This window comes from Aplidium turbinatum, chromosome 2, assembly GCF_918807975.1.
Source record: "Aplidium turbinatum chromosome 2, kaAplTurb1.1, whole genome shotgun sequence".
NCBI lineage: Eukaryota > Metazoa > Chordata > Ascidiacea > Aplousobranchia > Polyclinidae > Aplidium > Aplidium turbinatum.
In genome coordinates this window covers 15,251,796-15,272,391 of record NC_137473.1, presented here as the reverse complement: position 1 = coordinate 15,272,391, position 20,596 = coordinate 15,251,796, and the positions used below count along the sequence as shown (strand labels likewise).

Sequence of the window (20,596 nt, the reverse complement as noted above, 5' to 3'; positions counted from 1 at the left end):
CACGTCGCTGTATTTCATATTTTGAATACTTCAGATTTATATAAAGCTTTAAAAAACTGTGTATTTATTTGAACTTTTGTTTTATAAAACTGATTGGGTTTAGTTTAATATCGTTGGTTTAACAGTGTAAATTTTTCATAATTCTCTACTTTTTTGAATTTATCTCCACGCCAATGATTTTTTTAAATTAGAGATTTACGCTACAGAAACACTGGAACGTAAAAAGGCGAAGGTAAACAAAACTTACTGTTACTTACATATTTTGATTCCATCAGAACCAGAACAGCATATGTCGTAGCAGAGTTGATGTAATTATAAGTAAACTAAATCTTAGGTATAAATTTGATCTTATGATGGTAGCAGCCAAAAGTGACATATGGTAGCCTATTTATGAACAATCAAACGGATTCATGGGTTGGTGAAAAATATCTATGAAGCCCTTGCTTTGTGTTTTTCTCTTAATAATCATTGTTCAAGATTGCCATATAATGGTTTTATGAAAAAAATTAAACTGTTGACATCTGTTTTTACAGATTATCTTGAAGCAAATATGCTTACCCTAATGTTTTTTGATTTGATTTTGATGCTATAAAAATGTGAAAAGCTTGTATCCTGTAACATGTAATTTCAAAAAAGGCATTCACTTCGGATACCATGTCAAGTAATATGCAATACTATAGTGTGGATCAGAATCCCAATCGCTTTTCAGAAAACTCTACTGAGAATGCAAGGGTTTTCAACCAGCCATATGAACAACAGAGATTAAATTCTCATGAAAACCCAAGGTCAGTGAATGAGCAACGTGATAATTATGTGCAATCAAGAAAGTATTACAGAGATGAAAGAGATCAACAAGTACATGCACAGCCACCAACAAATTCAACTAATCATGGCTGGGCAGAAAATATTAGAAATCAGCCTAGCTCTTACGAAGCTCAGAATTTTGAAGATCAACCTTACCAGGAATGTTTACCTGGCAGACAAGATAATGCATCATTTGCAAGTTATCCTAGAGAAACATTTGAAAAGCCTTGGTCTCGAAACACTTTTGATAATAACCAACTTTATGAACAGCAAAATATTGACAATCGAATGCAACATTTGCAAATAAATGAATCAAGATATCAACCATCGAACTATTATAAATATAAACAAAGTCATCAAGATAATTCAAATTATTTGGAATACAATAACAAGCCAGATTATTCAAGAAACCAGTCTCAAAATTATCAGGTAATGAATAGCATATATAATGCATAATGAATAGTTAATGAATGTATAATGAATAGCCTACGGTATATAATTATAAGGCTAACTGCAGACAGTGGCACAACATTTTGGCCAAATGGTCGAGATCATCAGCGCAGAAAATTGCAACATTTCTTAAGGTGCACAACACTTTCACATTAGTGGTCATGTCAGCAATTTTGTCTACTTAAGTTGCCCGTGAGTCTGGTTTGTTTTATAAATTACTTTGAAGAAAAAAATATTTTCTTGGTATGCACTATGCATTGGCATACCCTTAAAAGCATAAGGAAAGGCCAAACTTTAATTGAATTTATTCAAGCTCAGTTTGCATTGCATTAATGACTTTCTTGATCTTTACCTTAAAGTCAGGTAACACTGAATATCTATGACTGCCTACGATCCCAGGTTGTGCACCCCTGCTTTAACGTATAGATTTTTACACCTTGAAAGCTTATAGTACGGTATATTGTTGACTAATCACAGTAGGCTACTGGTACTATTATATTTCCAGAGGTGGGCACCCGCTACTTTTAAAGTAGGCGCGCTACCCGCTACCGCTACTTGGGCCAAAGTAGCGCGCGCTACCGCTACCAATTTACAAAAGTAGCGCGTTACCGCTACTCGGGCCAAAGTAGCGCGCGCTACCGCTACTTCTTCCGCTACTTTTGTCTAAAATGGCACTAGGAAACACTCAAGTCCCTAGTGACGCAAAAATAACCTTGAAAACAAATGTTATCATTCGTTTACGCTGTCATTTTGACGTCGTTATAGAAAACACATTCTAAGGGAAATTTATTGTTACGCATCTTTCAAAAACACGAGCATTTGCACTTTCGCTTAACCACATCTTTTCCAACAGAGAAAAGTCTCTTCACCGCAGCACTGGAAGGAATGGGGGTGTTGTATTTAATGAACATATGTTTTAACTTGGTATTCGAAAAGCTCAAGGACTTGCTCTTGTCTGAAAAAAAGGCGTCCACAATTGTTGCTTCCTTCTGCATCGACGTTTCACGGGATGGCGCAAACACTCCAAAAAATACATCCTTGGTGTCATGACTGGTGTTGGTGTCACTCTTCTCGGTATCAACCTGGCTTGATGTCTCCGGCAACAGTCGAATTACATCTGTCTTGACTTTTTCTCGCAGTGCGTCAGTATCATCCGTGGAAACGTAGTGCAGAAATTGTAACCACGACGTCTTGAAGGAGGGATGAAGACATGATGCCATAACGCATTTCATGTTGTTGAAGCACTTATTGAATCGTTTCTTCACCCCTTCAAGGACTTTCACTTTCAACTCCTCACAGGTCACAAGATCACTGATCTCGGTCAACTTCTTCCGGCAAATTGTGATGGTTGGAAGCAAGACTCCGTAATATGTCTTGGACACGCCCTGGAGAATGTCTAATAGGGTGGAGTGAAAAAATTTTTTTTTTCCAAATCAAAAAACATGGGGTCTGTATACAGGCCAAATGACCCAAAACGGCTTTTAAAAGCATTTTTTGGGGGTAGCTGTCAATATTGGCAGCGCTACCGCCATCTGGTGGCCACGAGCGAGCAAAAATTCTCAAATATGCCATAACTTTTGATACACACATGCTAGAAAGTTGGTTTTGGTGTCTATAGATGCATAATACACATGTTTATATCTACTCTAAGAGACATGTTTTCTCTGAAACACTTGTAAATTAAGTTATTAGCAAAAAATGATTTTGACGAATTTTACTGATCATTTGTAAGTGGAATTTACTATGTACTGTAGTGTAAGGCCCTGGTATGCTGGTATAATGTTGCATGTGTAGGAAATGTAATATATATACATGTTGACTAGTGTTGAGTTTTATATAATGAATTACAACTTTTTCAATTCAACATTCTTTTTGTAATCAGTGTCAAATTATATTTAATCATAAACCCAATAGCCTACTATTCAATTGGCAATTAATGGCATTTTAAATTTCAATCAAATTCAAATTATTTAAATCAATGACATTTTATATTCTCACAATATAGTTTACTAATTTACTGTGATAGCAATATTCTTAACATTAGCTTACCAAGTTACCAAAAGCAATTTACTATTAATTACCTATTTAATTTACATCAATTTTGTTGTTCATGTTCGTATTATCATTCATAATCAAATCAAATTCTTCATTACTTTTGTCAACAGGAAAATTGTTGTTTCGTGTCATATCTTTTCATTAGTTTTCTTGATTTAGTTTTTGACCAATCATTACATCACGTCGAGCAAAACCCCAAACAGATGCACTTGCTTCAGTAACAACTTGAATATGACTTTCCACGGCTTGGTTATAACAAGGATGATTCATACGAAAGGGTGTTCCCCTAACGTCATCAATGTCGCTATTAGATAAGCTTCTTAGAATGGGTGGTTCTGTCAGCTCCAACACATTCATGTTTACTGGTTTGTAGGTAACATTTTGCACTAACGTTTAACTTGGGAATAATGAACTTCCTGACAGTAGCTGTAGAAGCAGGTGTGTCTGATTGTTCATTCTCCTCACTATCTGATTGCTCCAATGCCCCACCATAGAAATTTGTCTGAATCAAAGATTACGGCTGATGTTGTATTACCATGCAAAGCATGTATTTTATTGACGGCTATTCTTTTGGTATCTTCATCTCCAAGCATACCAATTAATTTATTTTCAAGGTTCAACAAGAAAGCATTTCGTTGCAGAGTTTTCAGAGCAATCTTCTGTACTTTTGAGTTTGGAAAGGTCATTATTCTTCTAATCATGTTGTAGAAATTCTTGGCAATTGTCAGATATCGAATGTTCGTGTTTAATTACAAACCAAGAGGGGAAATAAACCTTTATGCAAAATTCTACAATAATGACAAGCTTTTGAGATGGCGTTGATACAGAAACATAAAACCTTAAGATCCTACATGCCAAAGTTAGCCATCTTGAGTGACACAGCCCACCGACTTCTAATAATGCAAGATCTGCATCCACATCACCAAGAAGTGCCGCCCAACATATTCTGTACGAATAATACTGATCAGAACTGAGATCATCCACAATAGCATTTGGTAATTCTGGAAAATTAACACTAGAGATTGCTATGGGTTGGGACTATATTCCAGTCTGAAACATAACCAGATAAGTATTTCCCAATATTTCCAGAAAAGGAATCAGGCCCCTTGGTTGTGCCATCAATTTCCATAAAAACATGAGGCAAAGGAAGCTCATTGCAATGGAGCAAACAAATGGTCTACCTATTAATTGTTCCAAGCAGTCAATTGCCCTTCGATGGGCTCCCGACTCTCGTCATGGATGCTGTGCCATCGCTACCTATCACACAAAGATGATCCAAGAAAACAGTTCCTTCCAATTCATCATGAAGCACTTTTGCAATACTGATGCCCTTTCTATCTTCAGGAATTACGTGAGACAAGTAGAACTCACCAGGTTCCCCTACTATTACATAATGCTCTTCAAGCACAGAATTGCCATAATATTTGCCGTTAATTTGGGTAACACTTTGAGTTGAATCGTTCCTTCCATCTACATATATTTCATTGACTTTTGAATACAACTCATCATCGTTCTTACTCATTTCTTCTCTGTATTTAGCTCGCTTTCTTCGCAACTTGCAACGGTCCATAACAGGGCTACTCAACTGGCGGACCGCGGTCCGAATCCGGACCTTCTGGGTGTTGAAGGTGGAATTCGGGCTTCTGGAAGAATAACCTCATTGACACATTTTAGGGCCTCTTTAAACAGATTTCCATTAGGGAAAACCAATTTTTTGTGATTACCCAAGGGTCTTCGGGCTTCGCCCCCAAACCCCCCAACACTTTGCCGTCTTCTCTGATGAGCGATCCACACAGCTACACTACAAAGAAACACAATACATTTTTTCCTTTTTTATTTCTTTGTTTGTGTCAAGACAAAAATCCAAGTCGTGTTACATACTACCTGAAAAGTGTTTCGGTGCTCGTAGGCTACTGGTTGTTTAATTTTCGTGGTTACATGTGAAATATTTACCGGACCGCCAAAAATATTCAACTTGTCAAAATGGACCTTTGCTAACATTAGTTGAGTAGCCCTGGTCTATAACAAACGTGGTTTCTTCATTTGTTATAATATCATGGTCGTTCAGAGTGACGGTTGCTATTACAGAGGCAGCTAAAATAAAAGTTATACTTTTTCATTAAATTTTAATGCAAAAAATCAGTTTTTTGCAAATAACTTAATTTATAAGAATTTTAAAGAAAACATGTCTCTTAGAGCAGATATAAACATATGTATTCTGCATCTATAGACACCAAAACCAACCCTTTAGCATGTGTGTATCAAAAGTTATGGTGTATTTGAGAATTTTTGCTCAGTCGTGGCCACCAGGTGGCGGTAGCGCTGCCAATATTAACAGCTACCCCCAAAAAATGTTTTTAAAAGCCGTTTTGGGTCATTTGGCCTGTATACAGACCCCATGTTTTTTGATTTGGAAAAAAAAAATTTTTTCACTCCACCCTAATGTCTAAAGCCTGGCAGATAGGCTTCATCACACGGAGATATTTTCCCGAAGAAATTGACGTCAGCTAGAAAGACCGAAACTTTGCAACCAAGCCGATTATATAGCTGCTTGACCACGCCAGTATTGCAAAAAAAACAAGCATTTTTTTCAATTTAAATTAAAAAGTAGCGGGTAGCGGGAGTGCAACTGAAAAAATGTAGCGCCTCTCCCGCTACCGCTACTTTGGAATGAAAATAGCGCCGCTACTTTAACTAAAAAGTAGCGCCGTTACCGCTACTTTTACCAAAAAAGTAGCGCCGCTACAAAAGTAGCGTGCTACTGCCCACCTCTGTATATTTCATATTAACATATTTTACTAAAAATTGAGGCTATTATATGCTATATGGCAATTATTTTTCAGAACAATTCAGAACAACATTTAAGGCCATACAATGATAACTCTGATCAAAAAAACACCTTTGCCAGGTAAATTGATGATACTTTTTGTAGTAGTTTGACTTTTGTATCAGTTATAGTTGTACAGTGTATATACTATCAAAAGTTTATAGTAGGTACCGTTAATGCTGTAAAGGTAAAGGTCCCATACTCAGATACTGAGCTTTGGGGAATTAGAAGGTATTATAAGGTTCTCATTATATTATACTAAGCCTTCGGCACTAAGGAGAGTAGGGTGGCCAGTTCCTTTCTCTCGGTCGCCTTTACTTCAGCAACTACGCCCACCCAATTTATTACACCCTGGGTAGAGGTGAGCGGTGTTTTTCAACAATCAGCTGAAGCCGGGAGTCGAACCAGGTTTGCATAATTGGAAAGCCAACGCCTTATCCGTTGCGCCATCCCACCGCTGTATTGATGTCGTTATTAAGAATTGATAAGTTGTTATTTTTACTACTTACATCTACATTACATTTTGACTGACCCTGCACTGTAACTTTCCGGTGTAGTTCTCATTCGAGGATAAAAAAACATGTTTTGTTGTTTTATTCAACTGTGGCAGAAGCATACCGTACATGAGCAAGGAAAAAATAAAGTGGTTGAAACTGAGATTGAATTGAACAATGTCTAGCACCACGTGGTCTCTTATTAAGGAAGCAATCAGCGTAAATAGGAAGTTATATCACTGGCGTTTTTCAGTATTAGGTTAGCAATAACAGAAGGATTTCTGCTGTTTTTCTGCAACTACAAAATACATATAATGCACTGTTTTAAGATGTATTTTTAGGGGAAATGATTTTCCATCAAGTCAGCAACCTTCAAATAAAATCAATACTTATGAAAACCAAATGCACTTAGACCAAACTCAACAAGCAGAAATTGTTGCAAAGACAACTGTAAGTCAATTTGATTTATGATGCTAAAATAGGCAACAAATGTATGAACTTTGCCATTCATCTCTTCATTTTGTTGGAGCGTATGTGATTGTTATGTTTAATTAAGAGTATTTGCATGGATGATGATTTCAAATTCAAAGCGCTACCAGTACCGTAAATATATGTATAATTGTTAATTCTATTTAAATCAGAACCTTCTGATGATCATAATAAGGGTGAAACAGGCTGCAAAGTTTTTTAGTGAGTTGTATCTGAATTTGATTTAATTATTGTTCATAATGTACCGGTATTTGGTGTGATAGTAAATTAATTTAGTACTGATATCATACTGATTAGTGATTATTATTTATGCATATACTGAGAATTGCATACATGATTAATTGATTAGTCATTCAGTTGATGTTTAATTGTGTATGTAAGTTATATTGAATTATTGATTGCTTATGTTTGTTTGTTGGATTTGGATAATTACTGTGGGTTATATAATATATTATATATATACCGGTAGGCCTACATTGTTTGTTTTTTAGCTCAATTTCAAGATATTTTAACGTTAATTGTTAATTAATTTAAATGTAGTATAGATAGCATAGAAGCTTTAAAATTGTAAGGTCAACACCACTGTTCAATTTAGTTCATTTCTCCACTTTTTGTTATCAATTGGTAATGTTTTTTAGTTTTTATTCTAATAAATTCATAACAAGCACATTTGCATAGCTAGCAATACAACTCAGTGTTCTTGTTGAGACATATAGAATACCCAAGTGCGTTTTTGTGCATTCAATTTTGTTTAGCCAAATGTATTGTACAATGTACATTTGCTTGGTTTTTTTTTTATTATTTTGCAAAACTAAGTGATGCTATGCTGTAGTATGTTGTGGCTTGTGTAAGAATGTGTCGCTCTATTTTGACATAATGTAGATATTATACCTGTTCAAATCTCAACCTTTGTTGTTTAACAGAGTGATGGAAATGAAGTAGCTGTGTTTGGGGTTGTAGCTAAACTGCCTCCAGCACCTACAGGAAATCCTCAGTCTCGACAAATGCAGACTTCGGAAGAAATTTACCAGCGGCCTCCTCCACCAAGAAGTCCAGTCAGAGTATGTTGGTGATGATAATTTTAAAATTAAACAGATGTTTATTCTGTTCCATAGCATTAATTGCTTAATACCGTACTACCGTAGCCTCTTTAATGTAAACTGATTTTTTGTGATCATTGAGTTGATGCATCTAGACTTTTATATAATTAGACAATAGCTAATGAAGGTTTTGTCTGCAATCAGTTCTCTTACTTGTTTTCTGAAAACAAGTTATTGTCTGTGTTTCTAATTCTAAGGATATGCCATAATATATATTTAATTAACTGCTTTAAATTGTTGCTAACGAAATATTTCGCATTTAAGTTTCTGAAAAAATTCGGCGTATCTTAAATGAAATTGGTGTAAAAGTCGCTTTGAAACCTTTCTTGACAATAAGTAAATTTTTGCCGTCTTTAAAAGACCCCTTGAATCAAAGCGAAATCTCAGGTCTAGTGTACCAAGTTTCTTGTGATGATTGCAATTTAATTTATGTTGGCCAAACAAAACGAGATCTCAAATCTCGCATTAATGAACACAAAAGAGCTTTCAAATATCAACGCCCTGAACATTCTGCTCCTTGCATGCATGCCATAACTTCAGATCATAAAATAACTTGGAGCAATTCTAAAATTCTAAAAGTTGAAAGTGATTATAAAAAGCAAATGTTTTCTGAAAGTTGGTTCATCAATCAAAAGCCTCATGTAATGAATCGCAATGATGGCATCTCTTTTCCCGCTATCTACAAAAACCTATTGTAAGTGCTTATTTGACGTTTTTTTAAATTGGTTTCATGCTGATTGTAAAACTGTGCAGTAGTGCGTACAAAACTCGATTCATGACTCATGCCGTTCACTCTCCTATCTTGTTGTTATTTAAGTTTCTTGTTGATCGCAATTAAGTCCCCCCTTTTTTCTAACTTATTTCAAACTTTGCGCGCGATAAGTTTTTGTCTAGAAGTTAAATTTTCATTTTGCACGTTTAGTTGTTTTCAGCAATATGTCCTGTGTTTTGCCATGCTAGACAGGTAGTCACTACTCACTACCTGGTCTAGCCCCCTGAAGAAGTCAGTTGTGTCTGATTAACGAAACGTCGGAATAAAAGCAGATTGTCACTGTATACATCTTACCAGAGAGCACCCTACAGCATACCTGAGAGCACCCTCAGGTCTAGGAGAAAAGCAAGAGGGGAAGCAGAAGCAGATGGAACATCGGGCCGGAAGCAGGTGTTAGATCCAGCGCTTGAAAACTCTATGAGTGTTTGCCTCTCCGTCTTGTGCAACTGTGGATTCAGCCCAAGTGTGGATGAATTCTTGGATATGGTCCAGTCCCATTTGGACTGCAATAACATCACAACAATATTTAAGAACAATCGGCCAGGTCGACACTGGTTAGAAAAGTTCATGCAGAGAAATAATCTATCACTGAAGAAAGCAAACATCATCAGCAAAGCAAGGAAGGGGGCCACATCTAATCCATTTCTAATCTTTGATTTTTTTGATCTTCTGGAAGATGTGGTCAATTCTAAGAAACTTGTTGCATCACAAATTTGGAATTGTGATGAAACCGGCTTTCCCAGTGATCCGTCCAGTTGTCGAGTTGTGGGAGGTCGTGGCAAGGTCTCCTTCAAGGTCACCTCCGGTCCTGGTCGTGCCAACACAACCGTGTTAGCTTCTTGCAGCGCTGCCGGTGAGGCTTTTCCACCCTTGATCGTCTTTCAAGGCAAGAACCTCCAAAACACGTGGAAAGGTAAATGTTTTTATGTTGTTTATATGTAACATATATATTGCATTTAACAAGTCAATTTAGCAGTTGTTAGTAACAGGTAAGCTATGTATGTTTTATTAATTTCAGGTTCTGTATCCCATCCAGGATTTCAGTACGCAGTCAGCGAGACGGGATGGATGACATCTGATATTTTCCATGCCTGGTTTGATTCATTCTGTAAACGAGTGACCCAACGACCTCTGTTACTTCTTCTGGATGGACATATGAGTCATGTTTCCATCAAAGTTATCCAGACGGCCATAGATGAGGACATTACCATCCTCAAATTCCCCCCGCATGTAACAGATGTCCTTCAACCATTGGACGTTTCCTGTTTTGGGCCGTTGAAGAGGAAGTGGGCATCACTCTTGAGTGCGCGGTCAGGCATCTCAGGCAGCCGCATTTCATTAACAAAGGCCGACTTTGTTGATGAGCTTGCCTCTATCTGGTATGAGTGTCTGACGCTACACAATGTTAAAAGCGGTTTTGTTTCAACTGGGATTTTCCCAGTCAATAGAAACAAATACCCAGACCATCGACTGGATACTCGCATGCTGTCCAGATACAAGAGGTGGGTTGCTGAAGGTAAGCAAGAAGACATGCAAGAGATGGCAACCTGCGAGATAACTCCACGAAAGCAACAGGTGCCAGCGCCTCCAGAACAAATAACACCAGATGCCAACCCTCATTATATGAATGTCGGTCCAATGCCTAGAGCTAGCCCAGGTTTAGGCAACAAATGGGTGCTTGGTTGGACAATTGTTCCTGACAACTCTACGTGTTCCTCCACCCCAATTGATGAGCCAACAACATCAAGCCAGTCCATAGATTTGTCTTCTAGCTTCGAGAAGACAATCATGGACAAAGTCAGACCCTTTAAGTCCAAGCCTAAAGTCATGCGGCGAAAAATTGACTTTGCTGCTGCAATCATATCCGACGAGGAATACCTAACCAAAATTAAATCTTTGTCGCAACCCAGGCCTAAACTGGCTAAGCGATCAAAGGTGCTCAAAGCTGTGAAAGGTGCAGACGAATTTGAAGCCGTAACTTCCTCTGCACCGACATCAGTTTCTGGCGAGTTAGAGGCTTGCTGGCAAGCACTGGGCCCTCCTAACGTGGAAGCTGACATCATTCGCTCTTGGTGTGCCTGCATGTTCTTACATAGAGGAAAAGAAATCCTCTACATAGGAAGAGTATGCAGGCGCTTCCTTGCAGATGAAGGAGGGCCGTTGTCGAAGATACAAGTGCACTGCTGCGTTAAAGACGTGGCGGGCAGTCCGGGCATTTATATCAACCTCCCGGATCATTTGGAACCGGACATAACCATTTACCCAGCATGCGACGTGATATCTGTCGCGTCCATGCTGCCTCTTAAAGGCAACAAATGGCGATGCCGCAACCACGATGCCATCCTACGTCTCGCCCGCACTCGTCACGCAGAGCGAGTCAAAATGTTTGAAGAATTTCTCAAATCATTTTAATTCCTCTGCGTGACGGGTTGTTTTCTTTTTTGTTAAGTTATAATTGATTGTTTTTTATGGTTATAGGCGAATTCTTCGTAAACAATTCTTCGTAAAGCAATTCTTCGTAAGCAATTATTCGTAAAACAATTGTTCGTCCGTAAAAGAATTTTTCGTAAAGCATTTCTTCGTAAACATCAAATCTCCATTGCATGCACGAATAAATGCTTTGGGAAGAATTGTTTTACAAAGAATTAACTTTACGAAGAACTGTTTACGAAGAAAACGTCGGACACCGTTTTTGATTGATTGCTTGATTGTTTTTGATTGATTGTTTTTCTTATGCTGTGTTGTTCATTTTAATTTCTTTAATAAATTTCTTTTTTCCACTGTTGCGTTGTGTAGTGGCGTCCGCCCGATAGCTCTGTTGGTTAGCGCGTGACTTCTGGAACGAAGAAGCTTCAAGATCAAGCGGTGCTGGTTCGACTCTCGGGATGTGCGCTTGAACAACGCACGTTCACGGCTTCTCTCCATTCAGCGGCAACTACTGGATGGAATAATTCCCAGCAACATGACTTCAACAATCGGAAACTTCTCTCTGCCAATCTCGGTGACCGGGCCTGTGTCAGTGATTCAAAGCCTCTGCAAGTATGCGAAACTGCCAGGATTAAGCTCTGCAAGAAGCTTTCCCAGTCCGAGGATAAACATTCAATCAATCAATTGATGAGTAATGTTAACTCTGCTATTGTGTTCTCAAGTCTTTAAAATCTTTGGATTGATATTTTTTCACTAAATAAATAAAAATTAGGAAAATTGCGGATCCGAGGAAATTTATGCATATTTTCCTACCGACCAACATCGTTTTCGGGATCCATTACGCCAAGGTTTGTTCTTTTTTTCAAATGAAACTATGTGAAAATAATCAGTAGGTATGCAGGAGCTAACCATGTCAAATGGAAGCAAATTTATTACGAAATAAACGTGCAATTGAAAGATTTGTTGTATCCACGAATTTCCCCAACTGCGCATTTGCGCATTAGGGATTTTTCCCCTTCCTCGAAAATGCTTTCCCCATGTGACGCTTTTGTTCCGTCTATCCGAAGTTGATGGAGTTTTCGCCTGAAATAAATTGTTTTGTAAGGTAGACGCAACTAGCTAGAAGTGGATTACCACCAAAATAATATATCTTCAGAATTAAAGAGTGGGTGATAAAAAACATTTCGTGCTTCAAAAAAAAAATGCGCGGTTGGGGGATTCACCATATACATCTTGTGATAGTTTAGCTTAATTTGCACCAGTAGAACATATCATTTAATTTAATGCCTGGTGAACAGCCTCATTCAATTTTCAGATGTTTCTTATGTTAACTTTTAGTTGACGTTTAGTTGTCTAAACTTTACCACAAAATTAAGGTGTGATACAAAACATAAAAATACATGAAGTCATAGTCAGGTTCTGAACACACGCTATTGTGTGTGCGAGCACATGCTGTTATCATCAAGTCGTCTTGTACTAATTGTCATACCCTTCGTCTATTGTTGATATTCTATTGCAGACAAATCATCTAGCTCCCATTAGTGAACAGCCATTTCAGCAGCGACAGGATTATTACTCTGAAGGGCGCGATCCTGGTTTGGTTGAACAAAGAACCCAACAATATTCAGATGATCACAGTCGAAACAGGTTCGAAAGGAGTCTGTTATTTTTATAGCAATTTGAATTAATGAAACCATTGTGGTAAAAGGCAACAATTTTTTGCAGTTACTGGTTAAAATTAAAAAGGCTACTGCCTTAAACATAGTTGTAGAAATAGTTGGGTACCTATAGGCCAGGGGTGGGGAACCTGCGGCCCGCGGGCCGAATGCGGCCCGCGTGACTGTTCCATGTGGCCCGCGTCAAAATTTCTTTACCCAAAATATATTGAAACAACAGCTCAAAAAAGAGTAGGCTCTGCATTCTCGGTATATTGCGAATGGCCTTCTATGACTAATTAATCCATCATAGAAGGCCATTTGTAACAACAATGTGTACGTCACAATGTGACCAGTGATTGTTAATCGGTCAGTTATGCCATTCGTGAAAAGTGTTTTGCAGACTCAGAGTAGCCTACTTCTCAAATTAGCAAAATTTTACGTTGTATAATAGCTTCTGGAAAGAAAAGAAAGATTGGTGATCAAAGGCAGAATGTTCCAGAAAGATTGGTCAAAAACAAAAGCGTGGAGATGCAGTTAAGAGTTGCAACATCTTCCGCGTCAGCAGACATCAAACAACTCACCAAATATAAAAACTTTCAGCCATCCCACTAACTGTGAAAGTGAAATAAATCATTGTCTACTTCGCTGCATTTTTTATCTTTAAATAAAATTCCGAAATTTTTAGTGGCCCGCCTGTGTTATTTCTCATTTTATGTGGCCCGCAATACTAAAAAGGTTCCCCACCCCTGCTATAGGCTATAGCTTATGACTCCAATTTTGCAACACACACGCGATTGTACGTATATATAACTGGGGCGATAGAGAGAGGTGTTACTTTGAAGTTTTGGACTGGCCATACAATTATTAACATTTTTTTAAAGAGACTTGCCAGGGCATAGTAGGAGAAATTCTGATGTTGTAGTAAATGCAATACACTGTAGCAACAAACGACTAGGCTTAACCTTACAGAAAAGTGTAGTTGTACCGATAATTTGTTAAGTTGCACTTCCATTGTTTTTATTACATTTCTTTCTCAATAGATATCGACCTGTTCCTCAAAAGCCTGAACCATCTTGTACATCTTATGACCGATCTTACACTTCTGAAGGGCTTGACCGCTTTCGAGATGAGTATACCGACAGTAGTGGATATGGTTCTACCCTTGGTTCCACATTTACAGACCGTTCTTATGATGCCTCATTGAGACACCAAAACCGATCATATCCCCAAGATTCCATTGAACGCCGTTACAGCAACCACATACCTCCTACAGATGGTCCTCCGGGGCAACAATGGCAGTCCCAACAAGAACAATATTCCAATTTTCCAGAAAAAGGTCAGCAATTGTACCAGAGAAACGATTGGAATTCATTTTGTGATGATGAAATGAATCGTGGTTACGGTAAAGCACAGAACAGCAGCAATGGTTCAAGCTTGCCGCGAGATGAACTCAATCGATTTCAGGATTATGAACAGCGAAATTTTCAAGAATACAGAAACAGCAATATCCACACAGATGAACGACGTCCACTCCAGGTAGAAATATGTAATATATCATATAAACTAAAGTTGTGGTGAGTAGTTGCATGGGTAGCTACCCGGGTCGGCTAGGTTTTGTAGTGAACATTGCTAGATGAGGAATTCTGCTCCAATTTAAAAAAAAAACTTCCAAGCTCTTTAAGAAAAAAAAACTTAGTAACAAGATTTGTGACAGCACAAAGCTTTTCCTCAAAACTTTCAAAAGTGCTATTTTTAACAACTAATCAAATAAATACTGCTAAGTTCGGGTGTTTATCGATATTGTTATTTTTTCTAGCATTAGTTTGTTGCAACTACTGTATTGCTAAAATAAAAATCAAATTCTTGTAACAGCAACTCACTGCCTGAGAGCATGCAAATAATAGTCAACTTATTCTTAAACCAATAAACAAATTTGGCAAAAAAAAAGTTTTGGCTATTTTTACATAATAAACCCATTTTTGCTCATAAAACCTGTTTTTTTTACAATCCTGGATAAACTGAAGTATTTAATTATAAAATTAGAGTGCAGTTTGCAGTCAATGCTTCTATGCTTTCATTTTCCTAAAATAAGTGATATTCTTAGGCGGTGCGAGAGCAAACAGAAAACTTTGACGTACGTGGTCCAAATGTTTCTGTTCCACGGAATTCAGAAAGTTATGAGTCCAACCAGTACGATGCAAGACCTGCATCTTTTGGGCCCAAATTTGGATACAATAATGATCACTTTTCTTCTCAACAACAAAACTGCTCCTCCTACCCACCACGACCCACTTATTCTCCTCCACAAAGAGAACCTCAATCACTGGAAGAATTTCATCAGACCACATCTTCTCAAGGACCTCCACCTTCACAATATCAGCCTCCACTACAACAGCGTTATGAATCACAAAAGCAGTTAACATCCGACCTCCGAGGCCATTTCACTCCTCCAAGACAATCTGATCCATATCCTCCCAGTATCCACCAAGATCGTTACCAACCACCTGGAAGGCAAAATCCTGATGAAGACAGATATGATCCGCAATACAGACCCTCAATGCCTTACGTTGACCCCCCTCCTCAACATAGCCAGAGCATGAACAATCTTGATAACTTGCAACCTGACAAGGGTAGACTGGATTTCCAACGCTCAGGAACTCGTAATAGTTATTCCAACCCTCATTCGCGTACCGATACATCAATGGTAGTAGGAGTAAGGTTTGACAGACCACCCAGTCATCATTCTAATGGGTATCAAGCTAGACTACAACCAATCCAAACTGCGAAACCTTTCTCCTCAAATCAAGATGTCAGACAAAGCCATCACAGTAAGTATCCTATGACAAAAATAAAACTTTGCCAACGGGCAGCATAACTCGTTTTTAGATGACTCATTGAAGTATTATAAAAACTACATTTATTAACAACTTCGTTAATGTTAGCACTTCTGATGTTAGTGTGATCATGAAATAGAATATATTGCATTCAAATGCGATGCTTTTCCAATTTCCTTTTAATGGCAAGTATAGCAGCCTGATGCATTACAATTTAACAAAGAACTGCATATGTGTCTTATCATAATACTTAACGTCTTAACGGTGTAATTCTTCTTCTTGCATTTGAGGCCGCCGCAGGTCGCGGTGTTAAATCCAGGCACAGCAGCCAAGGGATTGTGTGTTCATCGAGCGCTGTTGTTCTACACTACATAGTACATATCTCTCCTGGAATCCGTATACAGTATAATGGGGTGTACAGTCTACATATTGGTAGATGATGGGGTGTGCAGTCTGACAATCTGAACCACATGCACAAGATAGTGAGGCCCTATTGAAACATGTTACTATTTAAATGGCCCACTCCAGTTTGCAAGCGATTAAGCTTCACCCATTCCTTCCGATGTACCGTAGTTCTGCTCCAGGTGGTTTAATGGTATTGGAAGGACAGTGAATTGAATTGCTCTCGCGACTTTTTTCCAATCACTGTTCCAAACTTCAGAAATGGTGTAATTGTATATGTACCGGTGCAACGATACTTCTATGCGTTCTCGTTAAAGTAATCTAACTAATTCGGTCACAGTTTTTACCACAATTGAATCAAAAGTTGTTGAGCAGTCAGTTCAATGATTTAAAGGTATTAATGTTGTTATCCTACAAAGCTACCGGACCACAGCGCGTAGAACACTTCGAAAGCCTCCAACATGGACAAGTTTACTATGGTGCCACTGCAAGAGTCCCACGTAATATCTTTCATTGTCTTGATGGCATGCTCGCTGTTTAACCGGAATGAATGGAAAGAAAAAATGTTTTTTCATGAAATATTAATACTTGATAATGGTATTAGATGCTTCATTGTCTGCAGCCAAAATGTGAACTTATTACGTTTGTAATTTGCACCCATCCTTCTTTAACAATCACTTCTGTGGCCTGTATGCATGTTATTAATGAACGTATGCTATTAAGAGGTAGTGTAGGGTTTTGCCTAACTTACTGTCGTAATTTGGTTATAAAATAAAAGGATAATTTAAAAGAATATTGAGACTCTAAGTCTCTAATTTAAAAGTATACTTTAGAAGGATAATTTAGGCTTCTGGCTGTCTAGTCTAGGGGTATGACTTCCTACACAAGGCAAACGAATTAAATAGAATCATACATTTTATTGTTTATCAATGTTACAAGTTTTAGTATTCGGGGAGTTGAGAAAATACCTAACTAATTTAATTTATTGAGACGGGTGTCGGGTGAGTGACATTCTCCCGGCGTGAATTTAACCTTTTCGTTCTAAAATTCAGTCCGTTCGTTTTGCTAGTCAAATTCCGAATCAATGTCTGAGTGCTTGCATTTTTCAATTCCCCGCTTATATCATAATATCCCGGTAGAGCCTTTTCATCAATAATAGCTATCGTAAGAATCAAGGGAAACGCTATACCGGTTTCATAGTTATGTCGCATTAGAAATACAGATGTGTTGAGCTAGATTCTGTGTGAGTGGCGTTTGTTAACAGGAAGCTTAACTTATGTTCTATGAGAACGTTAGGTTTTGAATTTGCAGCATTGAAATGCATTTTGCAATACTGATAATTTTCGGTTAAATGTTAAAATATAAATTTGTTAGTTAAAAACATGGTACATGTTACACACTTCCCTCCTTACGGCAAAATAACAGATAAATAATATTACAATACCTCGGTTATACATGTTGCAACAATATATAGGTGTGTGGTTATGGAAGCGTGGATACTGTGTCGTTTGTGCTACAGGACACTGTTGACATTTGTGCTACAATCTAATTTCTTGACATAAACTATTAAACAAATCTTTGGTAGAGAGTTTGCTTTGTTGAACCATAGACAAACAAAACAAAGCGACTTAAAAGGGTTTAACATGGTTTATTACAATCAGATATAACATCATTTAAAAATTAACTTAAACGTTTTCGACACGCACGTATGTTCTCATCAGGAATTACTTAAATCTGCATATGAAAAGAAAATTATAAGATAAATCTGACTATGCACTATAACTGTAAAGACACTTTGGACTGAAAAGCACAAACTGAACATTGTGAACAAGTGATATAAGAATGATTACGAGTAAATTATACGGCAGGAAACAGATCACATGAGGTGTAAAGTGCAGGCATGATTGTAAAGAACAGGCATGTGACAAACAATTAGAACACATACAAAAGAAACCATGAGCTACAAGCGAATAACTGCCTGTTGAGAGACGGATTATTACGAATAAAGTCGCCTACCCCCTTTGCTTTTTCTACGAATGTTATGTATAAGTTTAGTTGTTTGCGTGACGCAAACCAGACATACATTGGTATGTCAACCAGACATTTGTTGACAAGAGCCGGGGAGCACTTAAACCCAAACTTAACAACCGAAAGCGCAATTAAAGAGCACATCGCCTCTTGTGTAACGTGCACTGACAATGTCGCAATCGACCAATTTAAAACCATCTTTCGAGGCAGATCTGAATTTCGGGTCTGCTACTATTCGGTGAGTCCGATTCGGTGAGTCTGATTCGATGAGTTCCTAACCTCTAACCCCTAACCCTTAACCCTAAAACGGCAATGATAATTAGGCTACGGTACCCGATAATTTAAAAAAAAAAAAATAATCACTGAATAGGGATCGGACTCACCAAAACGGGCCATTCCGCTGAATTTCAGACTAAGATCATGAAAGTCTTCAGAATCAAACGTATTAGCTGTCTCTCAATTTCGCCATAATAATAACATCTTCAGCTTATTCAAATAGAAATAACGAACTGTCAAATGGAAAAGCTTATTCGAATATAAAGAATAACTATTAGTAATTGCCGAATTGTGAAGTATAAAGATTAATATAATACTAAGTTGATCAAATTCTCGTATTTGCTTGTAGTAGATGTAGTAGAATATACGCTGTGTGGCTGTGAGATTATTGATTCTATTAATTTTTTCAAACAATAATTTGCATGATTATTTCGTACAGCTAACTGCACTATTTTTTTAAAATCAATGTGGTTACTGGATTGGTGATAGTACGGAATGTATTATCTGCTTTTGTTGAATTTGAGCTTTTCAAATCATATCAAACTCTTTTCATAACGAATATGTGCATATTCATAATCAATTTATTATTTTTTTTGCATCTTAGCTGAGCCATCGAAAGAAGAACGTCTACCAAGCCACATCCAATCTCTATCTGATCAGTCATCACAGAGAGGCGACATTGGTGTTCAGCAAGGCAGTCATGGATCTGATACCAGCCACTTCAATAGAAACCATGAACACAGAACTTCAGATAGAGACAGTAATCATGTGCCCAATGTAGTAAAGCTGAGCTACGAAGAACACAACGATGTGAAACAGGAAAATAAACAACAGCAGCAAAACCGTTTAAATCTCCCAACGCAACCGCAACACCTGCGACATCCTGAACAAGTTGCATCTCAGAATTCCCAACCTAAGCACGAACAAGCACAACGGGCACCTTTGAAACAAACACAACAGAATGAGCCCCCTGTTTCCTCTGATGAGACGAACTATGTTCCCAGTGTAGTTGCTAAAAGTTATAGATTACTTGATCAAACTGAAAAGCGAGAAGCAAAACCTTCTGTTGACGATGAATGGCCTGACCTTCCAACTGGCCTGGGACAACCAGAGCAAAGAGAGAAGAGTGACACTGCAGTGTATGGCAGTCCAGGACATCAGAGCCCTACTGCAAGAAGCGAAAAAACGCTACCTATTCCGGTATTTTGACATTGTGTACAATAAGCAATTAAGCATATGTCATTATGTCAATAGTCAATACCGGTCTTGTTGGTTGTCCTTTCCTGAGGTTCACAATATGGTGTCGTTGTATTTTTAAGGTGTTTACGGCATAATTTCCGCCAGTTTTTCAAAAGTAACATGTTGCTCTGAACTAGGGGTGTTCAAACATTACACAATTACACATACTGGCGCTAAAAGTTTTCTCGAAAATACGTTTTATACATGCAACGAGAGCTTCTAAAAAGAAGTAAAGTACTAAAATTTTTTTTAACGCTAAAGGCTAGTCTTCACAGAATTAGTTTTACATGAATTCTCAGTTTAGCTTATCTTCGCATTCAGCATTTTTTTTCTACATTTTAGGATCAAACTCCTCATCCCCAACCCCAAAGCAACCAACTACAGCAGCAAACCCGGCAACCCCCAACAGGAGGTGACAGCAATCGCTCTTACCCCAAAATTCCCCGTCATCCCTTTGATCCTGAAGATGAAGATGATAGTTCTGAAGGAATCGATGTAGATGCTGATACCCCTCCTCCTGCTTCCGTCCAACCTTCTTGGCCCATCCAAGACCGAAGAGAGTCCGGCAAAACAAAAGCTTCTGATTACGGAACTCGTAACAAAGTCATTGACAAGAGTAGCAACACTCCATGCCATCACCTACGCCCTTCTCCAGCTGGAGAGAAATTCCAGCCAATCCGCAGGTGTTTCATGTGCTTCATATTTTCAAATTGTTGTTTTTACATTTGGGTATTACTAATG

General features: G+C 38.0%; 1 protein-coding gene across 1 annotated transcript in view; it reads left to right on the top strand.

Moving 5' to 3' along the window:
* Positions 1-649: 649 nt before the first annotated feature.
* LOC145788355 (uncharacterized) overlaps positions 650-20,596 on the top strand; it is a 31,600-nt gene continuing 11,653 nt past the window's right edge. The window contains exons 1-10 of the mRNA XM_082600130.1: positions 650-1,233; positions 6,153-6,217; positions 6,972-7,080; positions 8,043-8,180; positions 12,938-13,065; positions 14,117-14,612; positions 15,181-15,904; positions 16,732-16,812; positions 19,221-19,816; positions 20,198-20,538. Coding sequence (XP_082456256.1) covers positions 655-1,233; positions 6,153-6,217; positions 6,972-7,080; positions 8,043-8,180; positions 12,938-13,065; positions 14,117-14,612; positions 15,181-15,904; positions 16,732-16,812; positions 19,221-19,816; positions 20,198-20,538 — 3,257 coding nt within the window. The 5' untranslated portion in view covers positions 650-654. The remainder of the gene's footprint in view (positions 1,234-6,152; positions 6,218-6,971; positions 7,081-8,042; positions 8,181-12,937; positions 13,066-14,116; positions 14,613-15,180; positions 15,905-16,731; positions 16,813-19,220; positions 19,817-20,197; positions 20,539-20,596) is intronic.